This window comes from Musa acuminata, chromosome BXJ2-8 (assembly GCF_036884655.1).
Source record: "Musa acuminata AAA Group cultivar baxijiao chromosome BXJ2-8, Cavendish_Baxijiao_AAA, whole genome shotgun sequence".
Taxonomy (NCBI): domain Eukaryota; kingdom Viridiplantae; phylum Streptophyta; class Magnoliopsida; order Zingiberales; family Musaceae; genus Musa; species Musa acuminata.
This window is the reverse complement of record NC_088345.1, coordinates 45,929,056-45,952,706: the sequence shown is the minus strand read 5'-3', so window position 1 is coordinate 45,952,706 and position 23,651 is coordinate 45,929,056. Positions and strand designations below refer to the sequence as shown.

General features: G+C 37.1%; 4 protein-coding genes across 4 annotated transcripts; 2 read left to right on the top strand and 2 right to left on the bottom strand.

The window, feature by feature from the left end:
• The first annotated feature begins 279 nt into the window (after positions 1-279).
• Positions 280-12,688, top strand: LOC135619700 (BRCT domain-containing protein At4g02110-like). The gene is made up of 10 exons (XM_065121963.1): positions 280-709; positions 795-884; positions 960-1,064; positions 2,000-2,101; positions 3,687-3,771; positions 4,689-4,755; positions 4,870-4,914; positions 8,667-10,790; positions 11,049-11,265; positions 11,456-12,688. Exons 1-10 carry the CDS (start codon positions 608-610, stop codon positions 11,996-11,998), a joined length of 3,480 nt encoding a protein of 1,159 aa, XP_064978035.1. The 5' UTR covers positions 280-607; the 3' UTR covers positions 11,999-12,688.
• Positions 12,537-16,127, bottom strand: LOC135619701 (uncharacterized). The gene is made up of 7 exons (XM_065121964.1): positions 15,966-16,127; positions 15,797-15,858; positions 14,425-14,481; positions 13,756-13,803; positions 13,135-13,191; positions 12,830-12,892; positions 12,537-12,723 (listed from the first exon to the last, which is right to left on the bottom strand). The coding sequence occupies exons 2-7, from the start codon at positions 15,839-15,841 to the stop codon at positions 12,718-12,720; spliced, it is 276 nt and encodes a 91-aa protein (XP_064978036.1). The 5' UTR covers positions 15,842-15,858; positions 15,966-16,127; the 3' UTR covers positions 12,537-12,717.
• A 4,939-nt stretch (positions 16,128-21,066) lies between these two features.
• Positions 21,067-21,890, top strand: LOC135619699 (bZIP transcription factor 53-like). The gene has a single exon (XM_065121962.1). The coding sequence runs from the start codon at positions 21,206-21,208 to the stop codon at positions 21,638-21,640; it is 435 nt and encodes a 144-aa protein (XP_064978034.1). The 5' UTR covers positions 21,067-21,205; the 3' UTR covers positions 21,641-21,890.
• Positions 21,891-22,327: 437 nt separating this feature from the next.
• On the bottom strand, positions 22,328-23,122 carry LOC135620416 (uncharacterized). Its single transcript, XM_065123341.1, has one exon. It carries the CDS (start codon positions 23,120-23,122, stop codon positions 22,328-22,330), a length of 795 nt encoding a protein of 264 aa, XP_064979413.1.
• Positions 23,123-23,651: the final 529 nt, after the last annotated feature.

Genomic DNA, 23,651 nt, shown 5'->3' with positions numbered 1-23,651 from the left:
GGATTATAAAATTTTATTTAATACAAAATATTTCATTGATATTATTATTTTAGTGTTCTATTTTTAAATTTTTTTTTTTTTAGAAAATTTATTAGACCTACAATCGCACTAATTGATCGATCCGTCGGTTCGGCCCATGATTTAATGACATGAGGTTTGACTAAGCCGATTCCGGCAACTATCATATAATGTGCCAACTCGGCTCCGCACCCGAGCCGGGCCAAGACAGCCCCAACCCAAGCGACCCGGCACGGACCCGAGCCGGCCTCGGGCTTTCCGAAGCAAAGCGAATCAGCACGTGACATGGGACACGTGAGCAGCTATTTTTCACGACAAGCCTCTTCTCCCGCCCAACGCTCCCCAAACGAAACCCCAACTCAAAAATCCCCCCTCACTCGCCCCCTCCCCACCAAAACAAACCCCGCTCCCAAATCTTCTCCGCGCGCTTCGCCTCCTTCTTCCCCCACTGAGAAGCCGCCTTATTCCCAATCCAATCTTCAATCCCCGCCTCCTTGAGTTCCTTCGGTCGCAAACCCCGCTTCTTCGATCACCTGGGTTTTAGTTCTTCCGTCCGATTAGGGCTCCGTCGAACGTCCCCGGTCCCCAAATGCACCGATCTCATGGATCTTCGAGTTCAAGCGCCCCGGATAAGATCTTCGGTGGCGTTCGGTTCGTTCTCTTCGGTTTTGACTCGGTATCAGAAGCTCAGGTTGGTCCTGCCCTGATGATCTCTTTTCACCATCGTACAAATTTGGTCATTATTTTTTGTGTTACTGGTATTTTTTTTGTTTCAGTATCGCTCTGAGCTTGTGCGAAGAGGGGGAATCGATGTCGGTCGCTATGATCGGAGTTGTACTCATGTGATCGTGTCTGGTCGCGTCTATGTAAGTCGTACGATTTGATCAGGCAGGGTTGTTTTGTGAATAATCGATTAGTTACATGCTGATGTTCTCGTGAAGGAGGATCCTGTATGCGTTGCTGCCCGGAATGATGGGAAAATACTGGTTACTGAGTTGTGGATTGATGTCAGTTTGGACATTGGAATGCTTGCTGATGCTAAAAGGGTCAGTCTCTCTCGTCCTTTCTCAAGTTACGATGTTATGTAATTTGGTCATTAGATGCTTTTGGTGCAACTTGTCTGCATGATTGAAAGCAATTTAAGAATAATAGGTTGACAGCAAATATCTATAGAAAATTCAGTGTGTTTGCCACATTAATGTGAACAACATTTTATTTCCTTGTCCAGGCACGCACCTAACTATTAATTTATGCTTGATCCCTGCAATAAATCACTAGATACTTATGGTATCCTGTTTATTCTGTTTTGCAAAGACTCTTCCACTTTTAGTAGAAAGCATTCAAGTGTTTTAAAATATTGATGGTTATAATTATCTAATTGTATTAATAAGCTAATTATGTCAATTTTGTCGATGCAACTTTGAATATTGATGATGGTGCTTTGTATTGCTGGTTCATTACAAAGGGAAGTTTTAATTTCTCTGGATGTTAACCTGAGCCATTACCATGCTTATGCTAATATTAGGGATCCTACTCTTGAAAGGCAAACAACTTTTCTATAAAATGCTGAATCTCTTGTGCTGACATTCTTAATTCGTATTACTTCAATACAGAAGTCCATGAGCCTGAATAATCTTATGACAACACAAGTACAAGGGGGAGACCTTTAGTTATATGACGACAGCCTTCTGTGACTTGAATTCCTAAAATAAAAATAGTGGAATTTCTACTGATTTACATATGTACTATCCTTTGCAGACAACATGCTGGACCATTTCGTGGGCTTATTTAAGTGCAAAATAAATGTGGATAATGATAAAACACTTTTCTTCGTAGTTCTAACTCCTTTGTATTGTGGTTCAATTTGGGATGTCTTATTGGCATCTTCTGCTTGTGTGTATCACAAGATATCCTCCTCATAACTTTTCCTTTCTACTTGTTTCTAGCTACTAGTGATGGTGTGCTCATGTCCTATTTGCAGATATTATATTGCCCTGTAAAAGATCTGAATGGAATTCCTGGCAGTAAGTCACTGCATATTTGCTTGACTGGATATCAAAGGCAAGAACGTGATGATATCATGGTAATACTTGTGTGTTTTTTCCCATTTGATGACCTTGCTGTGAGACAGGCATGCCATTAGCATCTTGCCATGTTATCACTATTGGACATTTTAAAAATTAAATCCAAAAACATATGCTAATGCTCTGCATATTTAAAGAGTTATGCTATATATTTATTATGGACAATTTTTTTTTAAAAAAAAGCTTGCCATTAACTTTTCCAACATGGTTGATCATGGAATCCATAATTCTGAAATGTTCCTGAAATTGAAATGTACTTTGACTTAAGGAAGAATCTTACTCTTAAATTAGTAAATATCATAGACAATTGTCTTCTAGACTTGTTATTTCTTGCACAGATGGGATGTTATTTTTTATTTTATTAACAACCATAGATTTAATTCTCATGCCAAATGAAAGACAATGTCAGATTTCAATTGACAAAAAAAAAAAAAATTCAAGGATCATGCTTTGTCGAAGTTAATATTAGCAAAAGATTTCACATTGCAAAATTCAATAGATTGAATTGCACACACAAACACACACACACACACACACACATACATACAAATGTATGTATGGACCTAGCTTAGTCTATTTATTGATTTGGCAAAGCATGCATTTAGTGTGGTTGTAAGTATACAGACTGAATTGGGATGAGTTTCAGAAGTAATATGTTAACACTAGGTGTCAACTATTAATGAAACTTTGGATTTTCCATCTGCTGAAAAAGCCACTAGGTCTCTTGAGTCATGACAAGTTTCATGTTCTTAGCATATGTTAAAATCTTCAAATTTACAAGGACTAATCATTTAGCTGTCCTACATATTAATATTTAATAAATAATATAAGAACTTTCTAAAGCATGTACCAAATATATAGGAGCACATTACCAGTCTATATGCCTTGGTACCGGTCAAAACACTAGTACTGCTTGGTAGAGAGCAGTCTGCATATTGATATCCTCTCAAACCGGAATGTACTACTCGTATTAAGTGGTATACATCAAAATTGAGGATCCTGATTCTGCATATATTATTCAATACTATTGATAGTGTGATGAAGATGTGTATTATAACATAACCTGTATGGTTAAAGTGAAGAGAGGGATCAAGAATTTTGTATGAACACTATGTGCCATTTAGATTAATAGGAAGATTTTATTAAACAATTTTTATAGTAGTCTTGCTCTATGGATTTGAGCATTGAGTTGTTAATAACTAGAATGTTGAGAAATGTGTGAAGTTGCTAGGAAATATATAAAAATAATATTTTTATTAATGAATAGTTAGACATAGTATTGGTAGAGGATTAAATGAGAAAACTCTTATATGACATGAATATGTTCCAAGAAGATTTATAGATGATGTAATTAGATGATGTGAGAGAATTAGTATAGTGGTTTGAGGAGAGGTAAATGAAAACCTAAGAAGGTTATACCTGAGATTTTAACTAATGATATTGCCGGATTGCAATAGTTGAGAGTTGAGACATTATTGCTTGTTTTTGTTGTATATTAAAATTGTTGATTTTCTTTCTTACAGCATATTATCTCCTTGGCAATATATTAATGAGTAACACAGCATTACTTCATATGATTCACAGAAAATGGTCTCCTTGATGGGGGCAAAGTTCTCTAAGCCTTTGATAGCAAACCAGGTTACCCATCTCATTTGCTACAAATTTGAGGGTATGTACTACATCTATCTTAATAAGCAATCCTCATTTATTGCTTTCATACATCAACCGTAATGTTAGTCATGGCAAACTTGATGTGCAATGCATGTTCTCTTTTCTTGTTATTTAAAATGTAAACACTAAATAGATTGTGCAAAATGATGCTTAACCTTATGCAATTTCCATCATTTGTTTTGACTATTCTTCTAGTTTACTTCTTTAACATGAGAACTTCATATCTTTTTCTTTAGTAATTCAATTCTGGCCCTTGTTTTAATTATCTTGAAATTGGTTTCATTTAAGCTTGACTTGTATATGGGAGCCATTTATGAAAAGTATGGACTCAAAATCAATAATGATCACAGAGTTTGAACAAGGCTTTACTCACTGAAGCTATTCTGTATACAACTTTATGCTAGATGTTTTAATTGTCTAATGTTTCATTTTGTTGATTGTATTAATCTGTTAACTGATTTCTTTATGACAATCTTCTGCTGGCTGTTGGCATGCTCAAATAGTGTCTGTTATTATATATTGTACTGTCTACTTTAAATGGCAGAATAACTTGTGTAGGATTCTTGCTTTTTCAATATTCATATTTGTTGGTTAGTTGTGGTACAGAAGTGTGTATCTTCTTGAGTGCTCAATATTGAGCCCTATAATATGTCTTCATGTTTCCTCTTGGAGGTCTATCTGCATCGTATGTTGCATATGCAAACAAAGTGTGGGCACATTTAATATGTAAGGAAAATCTTGACCACCCTTAAAATTAATAGAAACATACAAGCATCCGAGGCACACACGGTCACACAAAGAGAGAATGGAAAAGTTGATTTCTTATAGTATATAGTGGAGATGCCCAGTAGAATAAATAAATTAAACCTATGGTGAAAATAAATTCTATATTTGACTTGGTTTATTGGCTTTCAGGTGAGAAATATGAGCTTGCTAAGAAAGTGAATATCAAACTTGTCAATCATAGATGGCTGGAAGATTGGTAAAGCAAGATTAATTTCCCCTACTTTTCATAAGGAAACATTTATATGTCAACCCATAGCTGTAGGAAAATGAAAATAAAATGCTGATGGTGTTTTTTGTGATTTTTCTTCAGCTTAAAAGCGTGGGCAATCTTGCCAATAGATAATTATACAAAGAGGTCAGGCCAATGCTCATGCTTCTCTTTGTCATTTAGCTTCCTTATGGGCTTATTTGTTTATGTTTCTCATTTAATATTTTTGTTGAGGCTTTTTATTTGTTTAACCTATATATATTTAAAATTTTAAATAGGTCTTTGGTGTCTCCAAGCCTAATGCAGCTTGCTGTCTGTTGGTCTGGATATATTTTACCCCATAGATTTCATAAAAAATGTGGTTTAGTTAGCACATCAGTTAGTAATCCTTGAATGGAGATCATTATAATAATATCTTTATGGGTGCATTAGATATTATTTCATCTGACAAGGAATCTCAAATGAAAGTAAATATTTTACTTCTAATTTTCACAGCATGGTTCTTGGAAATATCATTTGAGTATGTGCTTAAGAATAGAACACAGCTACTGTTTTACTAATGGTTCCAATGGATGCAAGTATTTATCAGTTAAATTGTGGTTTCTGTTGTTACATTTGCTAAATCTACATGTCAATTTGTGTTGTTAGCCCATAACTAGTCATGGATAATAATCTTAATGCTGACAAGAGAGATGCGTTGAAGGGCTTAGGCAACCCAAGGGGAAGTTCGAGCTCTATTTAATACAATGTAGAACTATTTGTTGGAATTTCAAACGTCCTTGGAACCTCATAATAAACATGGTCCACATGTCTAATTATGATTTCTTGCATTATTATCATGATAATGGTGATATAAGTTACATAACATTGAAGACTAAATAAAATATTTTTTATTAGTCACAAAGGTGGAAGTTACCTCAAAATATTTTAAATTGCCTTCATGATGGATGAAAGCATTAAGGATAAAATTAAGCTGAATTTATTGGTTGCTATGAAGCTACTATATAGGCATTATGGTTGTGTAATTTCATCTCATGACTAAATATTGTTGATAAAATTTTTTGACTTAAAGATCTATTGTGACAACTCAACCATTGTTTCTTTCTTAAGAACAATATAAGTCGAAGTTGCAACAAGTACATCGATATAAATTTCTTGCTGTTAGAGATCACATAAAGAGGCATGAAATAGATATTCATCATATTAGCACTGAATTAATGATTGTGGATCCTTTTACCAAAGGTTTGGCGGCAATACGATATAAAGGTCATGTGGAGCATATGGGGATTATTAGTTCATTTAGCATCTGATGTGATATATTACTTTAAAATTCTTATAAATAAAGTCTTTTTGTGTACAGAAAGTATGCATAGATAAAGTTTGTTGGACCCTAAATGATTAAGAATCATTCATAAAGTAATTGACTCATAAAGTGTTCATTTAGAGGGTGTTATCTATTGTAATACATGGAAGGGAGTATTCTATGAATTGGATTCAACCACTATGATTCATGTATTGCATCCTTTACATGAGAATAAGTTGTGATGTGACTAGAGTCTTTTTGGTCATTTAAAGATGTTATCATTCATCACCATTTTATGTTGTTGTGATATATGGACCAAGTGAGAGAATGTTGGATTTCCAAAGGTCATTGGAATCTCACAATAAACATGGTTCATACGTCAAATTGCGATTTCAATTGCATTATTGTCATGATAATGGTGATATAAGTTGCATAACATTGATGACTAAATAAAATATTTTTATTAGTCACAAAGGTGGAGGTTACCTCAAAATGTTTTAAATTGCTTTCATGATGGATGAAAGCATTAAGGATAAAATTAAGTATGATACTAAATATTTTATGAATTGGGGTCCCTTGTCTAGCCTATATGTAGGCCTATGACTATCCATCAATGCATAAGCATCCTTGAAGTTTCATAACGCATAGACTAGAAGACACTCATTGTTCTTGAGTGTATCATCCAATAAGTTCAGTGTTCTTCTCCAAAGCTTGTCCTTGGACAACTATGGTGGGAGGAAACTTCATATTCCGATGCATATTCAATTCATAGATTATTTTGCTAAAACTATTCTGATTTGATTCAATTTCTCAAAATCAACCTTGAATGCAGTATATTGAATTCTTATAATGCATCCTTATAGACATTAGTCACAAGTCAAGCACAGCGCAGAAAACAATTATCAAAACAATAAGAACTAGATAGGTGAGAGAGAAAAGAGGACACAAGCCCTTTATAGTGCTTTGATCACAAGTGATTTACACCCACTTCCCAAGTCCTTATGCTTGAGGTACAGATTTACAACCAATAATCTACAACCAAGGCAAATTCTTTAATTCTTTCCCTCTGCTCTTTCTTTTAAGCTTGAAGTTCAGATTTTTTTCTCATGAGAAGCACTTTCAATCTAATTACTGGCATATAGTACTCATTGACTTAAAAGCTAATCCTTAGCTCTCATAATCCTAAATTCTCTCAGTTCTCATTGAGCTTTATAATCCCATAAGTATACAGATGTTTCTCAGATGATCTAACACAAGGTAAAAAACCTAAGAGAGCTAAAATAGTTTTAGAGGTCATTCAGTGTTTTTCTCAATATCCACATTCAATATATTGAAAGTTGTATGATTTGGTAGCTCAAAGGGCATATATATAGACTGCCAAGAATCAGTTGAGGACTCCAACTGTCAAATTTATTAAAGTCACCAAGGACATATTGGCATGTCCTTGGCAGTGTGTGTGTGTGTGTGTGTATGTATGTATGTATGTATGTATGTATAATCCAATTGTATTATGCAGTAAATTTTTTATCTATGTCATGTAAAAGATTCAAAACTTTTATTTTCAGCCTTACATAGTTGAAGTACAAATAGTGGAACAAAAATTGTCTGAAGCGAGAACCATGAGGCACATGATTAATTCTGAATTCCGTGGTATCATCCTCTCAATATTTCAAGAACTATTTTTGATACTCCCATTTTGCTCCCTACATCGTTTTCTCTCATCTTACTACACAGTGGTGATGACTAACATTATAATACTCAAGATTGATGGCAAATGATAGTTTTATATAGAAGACACAAATTTGAGAGTACACCTTAGCGCAAAGGTAAGGTTGCTCGTTTGGGATTTGGGAGACTTAAGGTTTAAGTAATACTTCTCTAAATACCTTAGTAAGATTGCATTCATTAATTCTTTCCAGACCTCACACTAGTGGGGGCCTCCTTCATTGGTTTGTTGGTTTGTTCCTTACCAATATCTAATTTGTAGTATATCAGGATCATCCCATATTACAAACTATGTGCAAATTCTTTAATGGATTTAATTCCTATAAGCTTTAATCACCTTTTTAATCTAATGGCTGTAAGTCAACTTATTCACATCAAATTGTTACATTTCTATCGCTTGCCCTTGTTGTTTTAGTAAGAATTTGATGAGTCATTCAGCTTACTTTATGGAACTGGAGATTTGTTAGGAAATACAAAGTCCTTGAGATGTCATGTCAAATGTCTGCAAGCTTGGTTGTCATTTAGTGAAATTATGAACACTAGCTCTATGCTATTGTATTTCGAAGCCTTATCTTCACAAAAGCCCTCCATGTATGGAGACAGGATCCTCGGAAACTTGTCCGTACATGGAAAACGTTGAATAAACACAGAGATGGCCAAAAGTGAAGCATTGTTTCTTTCCATGCCACTAAAAGAACTAACATGCTTTTCTGACTCATGATTCCTATATCCCTCCTTTCATCTTGTCTACATTACCATATCGAATCAAATGCTTCTAAATATGGTACAAAATGGTGTTTTATAATGTTATTTCAGCACTACCATCATTTATCATGATAAGTTTCCTTGTAAATGTGTTCTATTTGAACAGTGGTTGGGAATTAGAGGTTTTGGAGGCTGAGGCAAAGGATTCAGATGAGGAAACTGAAGATGTTGGTAAAAAGTCAGTGGGGCGTAGTGGTATGGGAAAATCTATCTCTGATGGTGGAGTTCTTTCTGGGGATTCTGATATGTCTATTCCATCGAGGGGAAAGCTCAGCATTCCAAAAGATACTTTTATGACAATTCACTCAGCTTTTGCTGATAATCATATCATGAATAATACATTATTTACGAGCCCTTGCACAGACAACTTTTCTCGAAACACTTTGTCTGAATGCAGTCCTGGAAGCAAGGTCCATCATCAGAATGTGGGGGATGTTGCACAAACTAGCAATGATCATGCCATAAGAGATGCTATGGTTGGTGGGGAACTTTTTAACCAATCTGATTCTGGTAGTTTAAAGGAGGCCTATTCATTGTCTGCTAGAACTGTATCAACATCAAGTATGGTTGGTGTCAAATCAGTCCCTTTCTCAAAGAAGTCTCGGAATAAGTCAGTTTCACCAGAAGAATCACTTATGAAAGTTCATACTTCCCCGAAAGGACTTTATAAAGATTTTGATGTCTTATCATCAGAACCAAAAGGAAGTAGAGCAACTGATAAGCCAGCCAACATTCAAGGTTCAATGGCACATATTGGGATAAATAACGTGGAAGCAACCAGTAGTGTTTTGCCTCAAAAGAGAAAAGTTTCTGTTTCAGGAGGTGGCTCAAAGTCCCCTAAATCTTTGATGCATTCTTCCCTGCAGCGTAAGTCACCAGATACAGAATCTGCACAAGTAGAACCTGTTCTCCTTTCACCTAAAGAAAACAAGTATCTTGTGCCTATGGATGCCAACCACTCTTTGGAAGATGCAGTGCCTTCAAATTCAGTAAATCAACAGACAATTGTCTCTAGGTCCTTTAGCTGCAAGAGAAATTCACTCTCAAATGGGAAGCCTGCTATGATCAAATCTTCAAATGTCATTGAGCATAGCATTCCTATTCTAAAGCAGGGTTTAGATAAGCAGGAATGCAGAAAAGTTGATTTATTCAACATGGCACAGATGGCCACAAATGTAATTGCTTCTATGGATGGCAAGGCACTCCCAAATATTCCTGTAGATGATGCGCTAATGCAGGTAGATGATTGCGAAATTATGAGAAGCACTGCAAACCAGTTTGGTTCCTTGGCTGTTGGCAAACATACTGATGAAATGCTTTGCAATGATAAAAGGCCTGAAATATCTGTGGGTGGTCCAGTGGAAGCTGAATGCAGCACCCAATCTTTGAATGGTGAGACTGCCAGGATTGAAATTCAAAATGTTATGATGAAGGAACTTACACAGAACCATGTATTGCAGCAATTTGAGGCTTCCCTATCTTCTGATGGCAAGGCCATGACAACCAGAAATTTCTTGACCACTGCTAGTGATGATGCTTGTAAAGGAAACAATATTAAAGTTGCATCTGGTTCATACATTAAGAAGGTTGTTGCCAAGAGGAGTTTGAGTAGCAGCTCAAAGCATAATGCATTGAGCAGTAGGAAAGACAAATATGTTGACAATCCAGATAAATATCTCAAGGAAGCTGAAGTCATTTCAGGTAAAGTAGAGAAGATGAAGGTACCAGAGGATAAGAAGGTAAGCAGAAACTTGAGGAATGGTGTGGTTGAGACATTTTCTGATGAAGTTATGAAGGAAAGGGTGGAAGCTGCAGGAGTTTCTATCCCCGCAAATGCCAAAAAGGATGCAACCAGTGATCGGAAGGACACAACATCAATGGATCCAGAAAAGGAGAACAAGCCAGAGGAAGTTTCCCGATTCAGTTCTAACTGTAGTAACAGTTGCAGCAGTAAATTGGTCAACAAACATGATAAAAAAATTATTCAGAATTCTAATAATTGTCAAAAGATTGAAATAAGAAAGACCAAAAAAATTATATACTCGGAACCTGCATGGTTCATTTTAAGTGGACAACGCATTCAGAGAAAGCATTTCCAGGCAGTCATTAGAAGACTTGGAGGAAAAGTTTGCAGGGATTCCCACCATTGGTCCTATCAAGCGACACACTTTATTGCTCCAGACCCAGTTCGCAGAACAGAGAAGTTCTTTGCAGCAGCTGCTGCTGGAAGGTATGTTACTGGAATCAAATAATCCTGAGGACTGAGTGGTTTATGAATGCTTTCCTATGAAGTTCAGGATTTGCTGTACCACTTAAACAATGCCTTTTATCAAAATTCTCATACTTGATTGACTTTTGTAGCCCTAAGACTTGCTTGATGCTTTTTCTTACGTATGTGGTATAGTAATTAGCTATAAAAACAACATTTGCCGCTTGGTAGATAACTGGCACCTCATTCACCTAATCTGTAACTGACTTATGAATTCAGGTGGATTCTGAAAACAGATTATCTAACTGCTAGTTGTGAAGCTGGAAAATTCTTGGAGGAAGAGCCTTTTGAGTGGTACAGGAAAGGTCTTACAGAAGATGGTGCGATCAATTTAGAAGCTCCTAGGCAATGGCGACTCTTGAGAGAGCGGACAGGACATGGTGCCTTCTATAACATGAGTATCATCATATATGGAGAATGTATCGCACCCACTCTGGTAGTATCTTGTGGTTATATAGATAGATTTTTTTTCCATGTAATCCTATTATAGTGTCATTTTCCTTATAATAGCCATGAACCCAATGGACATTTATACTTAATAGTCTTGGTCTTCAGTACTATATTCAAACGTTAGTTTTGCTATTAGTTAATGTTCATATGTTTTTGTTGTGCTGTTACTGAACCAGGATACATTGAAGCGTGTGGTAAAAGCTGGAGATGGCACTATCTTGGCAACCTCTCCACCGTACACTCGCATCCTCAAGGCTGGTGTTGACTTTGCCATTGTCAGTCCAAGTATGCCACGAGTTGACTCGTGGGTGCAAGAGTTTTTGAGGCATGAGATCCCATGTGTAGCAGCTGATTACTTAGTAGAATATGTTTGTAAACCAGGTTATTCTCTTGAGAAGCATGTGCTCTATAAAACACACAGTTGGGCTGAGAAATCATTTTCAAAATTGTTGAGCTGCTCTGAAGAGATAAGCGAAGATGCCAGATTGTTGTCAGAAGAAAGCAGTGATGATCTCAGCTGTGCTATTTGTGGGTCAGCCGGCAGGGGGGAAGTGATGCTTATCTGTGGTGATGAGGCAGGTGCTGTTGGGTGTGGGATTGGTACCCATATTGACTGTTGTGATCCTCCACTTGATTCTGTTCCCGAGGGGGACTGGTACTGCTCTAAATGCAGCAGCACGCACACTAAGACCACCCCTAAGCATGCAAGATTCAGATAATCCTCCAAATCTTTGTGAGTCTTCTAAATGTTCACGGTTTGTCTTGTAAGAATTAATGCTACATGCTTTGCAATGTCGCAGGTACAATAAATATATCATTCAATTTTGTAGCGCCTTGTTTCCACTGCTGCCCTTTCTACCTAAAGCTTCGTTAAATTATTGAACATTCAGAGTTTATGCAGGATATGGATAGAAGAATATTTGTGAATAATATTAGCAATCTTTTCCCTTTTTGAATGAATGTCAAATGATGAAGGCGTTATTCGTATATGGATTTTTATCTTCTTGTAATTTTAGTGTTTTTGAAAATATATTGTAAAGTTAAAATCGACTTTGCAAAATTAATATTCACCATTATATATAATTTAGCAGCCAGCAATGCAGATAATAAGCTAAAATCCTCACTGACATGATTAGTCCTGTGGATATTGCCGACTTGAAACCAAAGTTTCAGTTATAGAATGCTCCAATAACGAAAAGAACACATCTTCTTTACCACGGTGACTATATTTCTAGAATTAACAAAGGGTTGCAACCGTAGAGAAGTCCATGTTTCATATTCTCAAATAAGTGCAGAATATTTATCACCAACTCCATGACATTTCACATGAATGACTTCATGATTTTTTTAAACTTTTCAGCATATTTCCTTTTTTTTTTTGGAGGAAGATGAAGGTTTAGCCCACCGATTCATCAAAGACTTCAATTGTACCAGCAGTTTAATCCTGCAAAACAATTAAATTATGCTTACTTAAGCTTGCCGTAAAACTAGCCATTTCAAGCTTATAATGTTGGATAAAAGAGGAACCAAGCTAAGCAAATGAAGCTTACTGCATCTTCCACACCAGATGTGCATGTTGGCCTTCGTGGTGGGAGCTGATGATGCGGAGTACGCTGCAGTGAAAATGATGGCGTCAAACTAACAGAGATATATTGAGATCGATGAAGCAGAGTGAATCAATTTTCATGTTCTAGAGTATCATGCAGTGCCCTCTATCTAATTGCTACTTATGGTGAGCTAATTCTCAGCCAGACAATATTAACTTGAGAAGGAATTAAGCTAAGAAGGCAAAAGAAATCTAAGATCTCCATGCTGTGACTGTGTGCTGATACAAAAAATGATGAAATAAAGATACCTTCAGCTTGGGCTTCAGAGACTCGATAGCAGTTTTTGCTTTTGGACTAGTTCCTTGCTGCAGAGAGGGAAAAGAAACAGAGTTCATGTCATACCAGTCTAGTTATATGTTAACATTATTTCACAAAACCCAAATATAATTTGATTCATTATACCATTTTTTGGATTATTATATTTCCACTACTATCAAGATATCAGAAAAGAGGAAACTTTATTTCGTACAGCAACAAGCGCGTTGAAATAATTCCCAATGAATTTTTGCAAAAAGGATATGACACAAGCAAAATGCTCCAAAACCATTTTAAGAAGCAAATTACCTGAAGAAATTTTGTAGAGTGATATATTACACACCTGATCATGCGAAACCTATTTTTTGCTGTGATAATGGTAAATACCATTTTGGTTAAGATTTTTAGGTGGTGTGGGCACTCACAGACCCGATGTGAAGGGTGAAAAGCATTTTCCATCATAATTGTACTTTTGGATTGCTTATAACGCCGAGTATAATCTGATTTCTTTAGACTATTTTCTGAAAAGGAAAATATTATTGCTGTATCCACTTCTCACACCCTGTATTTGGATATAATCATTTAAAGGTATCATGGAAGTTTAATAAGCTTACCTTGCCGAGGACCCAGTCCGCAGAATCAAAGTAGGCTCTTTCATGGTCCTGCAACCAACAAGAACAATACAAATTAATTATTACTTAATATGAGACATGTATTCTGGTCACCATTCAACTCTAGAGTCTTCTGGGTCATTTCTCTAGATAATTCCATATGATCATCTCCAACCAGTAATGACCATGTACATCAGTATTAGCCAAGATCTGAGACAAAATTATGGTCATAATCCATCAGAGGCAGGTTGCCCTTGATTACACTTGGCCCTTCATTGATAAAAGTCCTCCCTAAATATTTAGTCCAATACCTTCTCTAAAGAAGAATAACCTAACAATGCATCTTGAACAGGCATCTCCAATGAGATTGCTTTCTTTGTGAGCCTAATTCTAGCATGATGAGTGTTGATTCCTTAAAATATTTCTTAAAGAAACCTTAGCTTAATGATTAGGGCAAGAAATAATCAAGTACACTAGACACATGAAGAGCTTTAGATAAACATGCTAGGAGATATAATAAGAAGCTTATGCCACCGAAGCTTGTGCAATAATAATAATAATATCAGAAACCTATGAAAGGCTTGATCTAAGCCAGGAGTTAGATTCCTGAATCTATATGGTTTACCATGCATAAATAGTAGAAACATAATCACCCAAAAGAAACAAACTCACCTTCGAGATTAATGGTTTTTTTGGTGCAATTCCTCCATATTTTTTCTCCAAGATCACCTGAGATTAAGTAGCAAGTGATATGTAATTCAAAAGTGGATAAATAATCCAATGAGAGATGAAAGATTTAATTCAAAACAAAGAATTTCTAGCCTAAGATATGTTAATTTTAAAAATGTAAATAGTGAACCCAAGAAAATTATTACAAAAACAGCTGTAGGGTTTTCTCCTCTCAAGAAATGTATCACAAAGGAAGCCTTGAAACATCCTTCAATGTTTTATCAGAGGATACTTTTTGTGAAGATCTGAAATAATTGAAAGTTTTGTCTTCTTGTGTTCTTTTCATCCCAATATTATTTCCTTGACTTGAACAAAATGTCTCACCGTCCAATAAAAATAAGGAAATTGAAGATTAACCGCCTACCTTTAAACTCATCCGGACATTACAACTTGCATCTTGGATCAGCAGCACACGCCACCAAAAAAAACACAACAAAACAAAACAAAAAAGGGAAGCCATGTCCAAAGCACGACATCCAGACTCGCAAGGGATGCACGGCATGACAATTACCTAATGGCTTGTTATAGAGCTTATTTGGTAGATTGAATAATCTCTTCTCCATTTAATATACAGAAACTTACTGCTATCACTTTACGAACTAAAAGCCAATAATTATTCAATGATTTAGCATGGAAAAAATGCCTTCCAAAAGTTATCAACTCTCCTATTTAGGTGGACCAAATCACATATGAAACTCTTCTATTGTGAGCTCTCATAGAGCTGATACCTGCAACTTTAGCATCGTACATGAGAATTTTCAGCAGTGATTCAGTTCACCTAAATAGCTTTAAACCGTTCACGAATAGTACAAATTTATTCCAGAGTTTGCCAGTGAGAGCTCGTATTACTTTTGTTTGTTCCCCAATTCCTCAGCGAACCCTTCCTGATCAGAATATGATGAGTGACCCGACAACCAAATTGCCAAAATGGAAGCTAGCACTGAAACCATCAAAACTCAAAAGCAGTACCGCGTAACCTGCAACATTCTTTAAATTTTAGGTGGCTTATGAAGCAATAGACCTCAATCTCCTATTTCTTCTCCAAACTGAGTCCACCTAATTGTACACCCTCATTCTTTGTGCCTCCTCAACTTTTCCAATCCTAATTCACATTAATTTTCCTGCTATATAATAATTGCAAGGGATGCCTTAATTCAAACGTAAAAGAATCATGCCTCCAGGATGATCAACCCAAGCAAACATTCTTTCATGTCCACTGACTTGAGAAAAAATCGATCGACTTATGGATTTTAATGCTATATTTACTTGTAGAAGAAAGAAAAAAGAATGACATGACCAGGAATCACAATCATACCTCTTCACCCTGGGAAGCTCTATTCCCCTGATTGCAACCCGCCATCTCCTACCCTCCCCTCTCTACAAACACAAAGGTGAGGCATCAAACTTGATTCCAAATATCTAAACCAACATACCTCTGAGGAGCATAGAAAAGGAAGCGAGGATGGAGGAAGAGGGAGCAGCACCTTGAGACACCAGAAGAAAGAGGAAGAGAGAGAGAGAGAGATGTGGCAGCACAGGGAAGGCGAGGGAACATATTATAGTAGTGTGAGGGGAAGGGAGGGAGGGAGGTTGAGTGTGGTGCGGTAAATTGGAATCCAATTAAGGGGGGCGGCATAGCGTGAGAAAGGTCGAAGGGGGAGGGGGAAGAAGAAACCCAAAGCGTGCGTGCGAGGACGTCGGATTCTGGTCCGTGTTGGCTCGTGCCAAATCTTCCCACACCCGCCAACCTCTCACGTGCCGATGATGCGGGCAGCAACTGCCCCGCCGACACTTTTGGTCTCTGCCTTTGACCCTTTCAAGATTCTTCCCCCCTTGGATTTTGTCCAAATCTTGAGAGCCCCAACCCAAGGAAATCTAAAATCCGCCGTCCATGCAGTGTATTTTTGGGGTACACAATTCATTGCAACTGGACTCAGATGGGTACCATGTCAGGCTTTTATGAGTTATATATCAGCAATAACATGCTCATATGGATTCACAACTATTAATCACACATCTTATAATTCATACATCCTTAGGATTCACTTTCTTTTCTATGTATTATGATCCACAATTATAAAAGGAGAGCACTTGAATTATCACCCCTTATGGATGGTAGAATGTCTATCTCCACAGTAGGAGATTACTGGTTTACCCTTTATTCTTTATAAGTTGTTATTCTTCAATGGATTTTTAAGACACATATATATGTTACTATATTTTCATATGGTTTTATGTCCCTAAGATTCAAATTTTTCAGGTGATCATGATTCACAAATATTTTAAAAAAATAAACCTTTTTACTTAACAAGATATGCAATGTCTCATTCACTGTCTTGGATGGTAGCACATCTTTTTCCATGACTCTTCATCTTTTTTTTTTTCAAGATTTTTTGAGGAAATAAGTTGACTTAAGTAAGTTTTGCATATTGATTTTGGATCTAACAAGACTTCAAAATTATAATATATGGGATGGAGGCCAATATCCCTCTTAAAATAATAAATAAATATCTTTTAATACTTTCATTATGGTTGACTTAAATGATAATTATATCCTACTTATATAAAGTTCAAGATGACTTATGAAGCCTTATATATGTTTGCACAAAGTGACACCAACTTAAGAACATTATTAATCTTTCCCCATCCCTGTTAGGTCTTGTATCCACTTCATGTGTAGGCTACCTTCCACACGATGCAATTACGTTGAGAGATAAATTCAATCAAATTATTTTCAAGAATGGAATAGGTTCCAATATGGACTGAAAATGAAATGTAGACAACCTTGGATATCAAATGACAGTTGGTTATGATCAAGCAAGGATTGAATGCATCATTTCATATGAAAATTTTAGTTTTGTCACTTCACATCAGATGAAAAATATCTATCAATCAATAGAAAGTGAACCAATGCAAGAAGGAGCATTTCTTAGGGAAGATGGATTTCCTTTTCTAGCGGCATGGGCAAAAGGGTCCTTCCACCTTGAAGGATCAACATTAATTGATTAAAAAAAGCCTAATTTACCATAAGCAATTAATGATTAGTTTGTTTATATAAGGAAGGAAATTAATCAAAACCATTTATTTAGATTAGCAAGTTTATCTTGTTCTACTTGTCACCCCTTGTCTTCATTATCATTTTGTATAGGTTCTTTATAAAAAAAAAATTTACTTGATTAATCTATGACAAATAGCTCCATGCTTATCGAAATAAAAAATATCAAATAAACAAAGAGACATTCACACCTCTAATATAATAAAATTCTTAAAATTATTAATATGTCCCATGTTTGATTAATCTATACAAGCGAATGTGCTTTCAGATTTTTCTCTCAAGATAAATGAGAGGATTTATATTCAATAAACTCTTACTCGATTCGAGATATATCCTTATTCATATCTTACTTTTGTATTATTAATTTATATATTAATAATTACTTATGTACCATCCTATTCAAGTTAATTTATGTATTTTCACATTGGATAATGAGCTTAAATGTGGGAGCTAGTGATATATATTTTTTTAAAAGGATCAAATAAAATTAAGCTTCACAACACTATTAAATATCTTAGTTTAACATTCTTCATATAAAAATATAAATGTTTTCCTATATACATAAGACTAATCAAGTAGTTAATTTTGTCAACACCAATATAATAATATTACATCCCTTGGGATAATTCATGTACATCTATCTCAGGAGTCACAGATTTTAGTTTGTTGTATATGGTAATTTCACTTTCAGAGACTGTCCTGTAACATCAAATGGTAGGAATAAGTACTCCATGAGCATTATGAGTGGAGTGAATTGGCTACACAACATGTGTTGGGAGTTGTAGGCATTTTGTGGCAGTCAATTGCTGATGGATTGATGTCTGAGATCTACTCTCTTGGCTTTCCATCACTAGTCTCTCTCAGCACTCAAAGATTGCTGCAGGCTCCACCAGTCGAGCAGTCCACTTCCAATTAATGATTTGGTGGGTGTTGTGTTTACGTGAAGGAGCTGCCTCAATCATGACCTATTGTGGAAGGGGAATTAATTGTGACTTGCTACAGTATAGGGTAAGGTGGATGCCTTGCTTTGCATGAATCAATGGTTTAATTACTAGGTTTTATGGCTGCTAAATGATCCATGTAGGCATTTTGATGACCATATATTGCACGATTCCATCTAATGATATGGTTAATTTATTGATTTATTAAACCTAAATGACTGATTCAAGAAAAATTAAACTTATGTTCTATCAAATTTTTGATGTAAATCTAGATTTTGAGGTGTTACAATCTTCTCCATTTAAGGGTTTATTGAATACTTCAAGAATCAATAGTTTGATTTCTAATGATGAGCAAGTCATCAAGAAATAATTCAAATATTATTTGTTTGATGTGATGCGATAATTGATCTACTAATTTATGAAGCCTAAATCACTAATAAAAAATATTTAATTATAAATTAATAATAATGATATAAGACTAAATTGATAGAAATACTTATAAATCAATGTTTATAAGCTACAAGTAACCATCTATATATATTTGTTGCTTTGATATCATATACACAAAGCCCAAATCTATTATGTATTAATCTTTTTAATTTTTGATATGTGACTAAACTGATAGAAATAAGTAACCAGCCATCTATAAATATTAGCTGCTTTGATATTATATTTGTGGCTACAAGAATCCAACACACATAGCCCAAATCCTAAGAAAATAATAATATTAGGCATGATATGATGTGAGTCTAATAATGATGAGGACTGTGTTGGGGGAATGGGAATTTAGCTCTACTATCATAAGGCAAGTGGGTAAAGCAAGATGAGTAGTAGCAGTGATGATGTTTGGCATAGGCTTTTTGTTGGAGGATATGTTTCTTCTTCTTCTTTCTTTCTTGGATCACAAATGAAAACTCTATCCTAATCCAATCTATTAACCATCGTTAACACACTCCCTGAGGCCTACGCAACCGCACGCAGTCCCATAAGCCAAAGTCTCAACCTCCATTCAATCGTTTCTGCCACTGTCAACACTTACTTGGGGACTACGCGACTGCATGCAGCCAAGAAACACCCATGTCCGGTCTTCATACAGAAGTACTGATGATTATGATGATGAAATGCTTCCTTTCTTTTAGTGAGTGAGATGGTTTAGCCATTGTCAAAGTCTCCTTCATTCAGAATCATTCCCATCATAAGTTGGGAGTTGATCTCCGATTCCAAGAAACATGAGCGGAGTTGATCTCAGATTCAGCTCAGGAATGCGAGCTTAAATCAGCCAAAGTTTCACGCTTGCAGTTCTCTTCTTTCTTGAGGACTACAAGATTTAAACGTCACAGAGAGAAGAGAAATTGGATTGACTGAAAGCTCAGCAGGATAAGAACTGGGAAAGGTAAAAGTGAAGGTTACAGCCTGCTCTCTTTTTCATGCTTCCTAATCTTCCAAAGGCCAAAACCATGGACTTGGAGGCATCTTTGCACGGCAAATCTAAGTGACATCCTTTGTGAGTGCATGCATGCGTGCTGTTCTTGAGAATATAAGAAGCTCTCAATTACCTCCACAGGATGATAAATATTTTAATTGAATTATCACAAATCCTACATACTTAGAACTTTTATGAAACTATGTAATCAATAATAAACTCTAAGATCCCCTTTCATATGAGATCAAACTTGATAAGTGAAACTAAATTCAACTGAATGATGCAAATCAATTGGAAAGAACATTATATAAATATTAATTTAACATCGAATTGGATAGAGAGATGTAGATTCAAATTTTGAACAGGCAACCACCTTTGATACTATGATAAGTATTTTTAATTGAATCATCATACATCATAAAACTTCAAATAATTAAAAAGATCCAATGAGCCCCAATTTTAATCTTGATTTCACTTGCTCAAGACTTTGCATCTTTGTCATTTTGACATCTCAATTACTAATCTAACAACATAAGAGGCTTATAAGTTAAGCCCAAGTAATTAGAAGCAGACCAACCCGAAGTAGCCCATTTGCTACTCTCCTCCAACCACACCTACCCAAACGGCAGCAGTAATTATATGCCCAAAATGCCCCCCACGAAGCAGTGAACAGCCGCTGAAGAAGCGACAAAGATACGCCCAAAATGCCCCTCTCTTCCTCTATAAATAGCCGAGTTTGGGTATCTCTCTGTTGTCTTTTCATTAACTGGCCGCCCTCTCTTCGGTTCAGTCGTCGCCGTCTTCTTCGGGTAAGTCTTTCTTATTTCTTCCCTTTTGTTTTTCCTTTTTTTTTTTTTGTTCGATTTTGTTCAGTGGTGTTCTGCTATTTGTCTGATTAGTTCCTAGTAATCCTGCTCCCAAAATCTGATCTTTGGAGGGTTGGGTTTGCCATCGAGCTCCCCTGTTTTTGCTTTGTTCTGAGAACACTACCTTGCTTCTTGTGGGCAACATCCTTTGATGGTTGATTCTGTCAGTAGAAACTAGGGTTTCTGAGGCTAGTTGTAACCCCTGCACAGATGTCGAAGTTTGCGCGCCTGATTTGGTGGAGAACCGTCATCTAGTTCTTATGAATCTCGCTATTCTGCGCATCTGCTTCCTCCACTCCTTCTCGGTGGTCTTCCTCTACTGGTTCTACGTCTTCTCATGAAGTAAAGCTCGTGGCTTGATCCATTCATTTCGAGAAAGAACCGATTTTGCCTGATTTAGTTCCAACGAAGTAATCAAACCCTTGGACAAAAGAAGACGATGTCTTCCTTGCCGGTCCGCGGATCTACGGGATGTCAAGAGTCCCCCCTGCTCGGTATCGACGAGCACAAGCGAAAACGGATGCTCTCGAACAGGGAGTCGGCAAGGAGGTCCCGGATGAGAAAGCAGCAGCGCTTCGATGATCTGATAAGCCAAGCGGCAGAGCTCAAGAACCAAAACAGCCAGATTGAGATGCAGATCAATTTGCTGACCCAGCGTTACGGTGAGGTGGAATCTGAGAACGCTGTCCTCAGGGCTCAGTTGACGGAATTGACTGAGAGATTGCAATCGCTGAACTCGGTGCTCCGCTTCTTGGAGGAATTTAGCGGGATGGCCATGGACATACCGGAGATACCTGACCAGCTCCTGAAACCATGGCAGCTTCCTCGCCCTGCGCAGCCTATCTCTGCCACAGCCGACATGCTTCAGTTCTGAGTCAGCCTTGTGATAACTTTATGTGGTGTGTCTCGTCTCCACTGGCTTGGTCTATTAGTTCAGAGCTTGCTTGCTTCCTACTGTTCATACTGTCCTGTCTTCTCTCAGTTTGTCTTTGAATCAGTGTCTTATGGAGTTCTAGTTCAGCATATAGTGTGATGAGTGTATGACTCTGCATCTAGTGACATTATGCTGCTAAATGTCTTTGAGTGGTTGCTTGATGTAATGACACAACTCATGTTTGGCTGAAGTTGTCATGAAAATTTATGCTTCTTCCTAGTTGCTAATTCTCTATTTTTGTTGTATCCTGCATTGCTATCAGCAATCATTTCTCAAAGGTTTCAACTTTTCTTGCTTGTGTGATGGTCCATTGGGTGATGACAAACTGAAAGGGAATGAATGCTTGGTTTATCCATTAGTCCAGTGGTAGCAATCTGTAGTCTTTTAAGCTGTTGTGAGTGGCATATCTTCAATGAGTTAGCCTCCAACAATTGTTTCTTTCAATATGAACCATAGATCAAGGTTATCAATTGTTTACACATGTAAAAACATTTCTTTGATTCATTTCTTTGTTCTCTGCCGTAAACTTAGAGATGAGAAATAGAGTTCCACTACAAATTGACAATAGTAGACGACTCAATGCCATCAACGATATCTATTAGGCATTACTACTTTACACAATATCAATCAAACCTTGTGATCTGCAGTGAGGTGGTCTTCATCTGCTTCTCTACAGCGGCAAAACAAGAACTTCCCTGCGCACAGCAGCCCTTGCACACTTCTCACCATGCCTGTCGTCACAATGGCATGGCTCACAAACCAGCCAACGTAACCATCCAAGTCCATGTCCTTCGTCAACCCTTTCTCTACTGCAGCAAACACCATTCGGGCAATGTCGTTCTGCAGCATCGTTATCCAAAGAGTCGCGAACGCCACTGAGATCACCACTTTGTCGGAGATGTCTTCTTGGACTTCCGCCCCGAAGATGGTGTCGTCGGCCACCCGTTTGACCACCATGCTCGCCCATACCCTCATCGTCCTGTGAAGCCCGACGAAGAGGACTGCACGCTTGATCCACGTAATGCTGTGATGAACGAGCGCGTCGTCGATCGTTTCGGCTCTGGAGGCGATGGTTACCTCGGTGCCGAGGCTGAGGCAGACATGGAAGAGGCACAGGAGAGTCCATGCAACCGCGGCAGGAAGCTTGACCATGCGGCCGGTGAGCGAGTGCACGAGAGCAGCGAGACAGACGACGGAGACGAGTCCGTTAATGACAGGCAGGGCGGCGCGCTGGAAGACGGTAGCGAGGACGGAAGAGGGCGGAATCGAGGGGGTAGAGGCGGCGGTGAATCTGTCGAGCGTGAGGAAGGAGGCGGGGAAGAGGAGAGAAATGGTGATGATGGATAGCGTGTGGAAGAAGTGCTTGAGAAAGCTACGGATGAACGGTTCCTCCTCTTGTCTCTCTGGTTTACTTAATCCCATTGCTCTCTCTGTCTCTCTCTCTGTCTCTCTCTCTCTCTGTAGTTGGAAGTAAGACTAACGGATTAAATAGGAGGAAGCACAGAGGTGGAGAGCAATGATGATCATGGCGCGCACGATTCTTGGCACTCGAATGCACGTACGTTGATCGCACATGGGTCCGTTGGTTTCTTTGAGACACTTCCTTAGATTGACGCATTATAAATGGAGATGGAATACATGGATTGAAGGAGTAGAATAAAATTTGCACAATTGAGCGTATAGGAATGTGTTTTGCGTTGAAAATAATACAGTGCGAATATAGTTTATGCATGAATCGTGCCACTTGCACATCTTATATTTTCTCCTTTGTTATCTATCCATTCTACAAAGTATTGAAGTCCATTATCTTTAATATTATACCTAAAAGGACAGTTTTATTGTGATTTAACATTAATGACAAGTTAGAATACAAGATTACAAGCACTTACATTTTTATACCTAATTGGCTTTTTTTCAACAAAATAAAAACTTATATCCAAGCCCAGTTTGA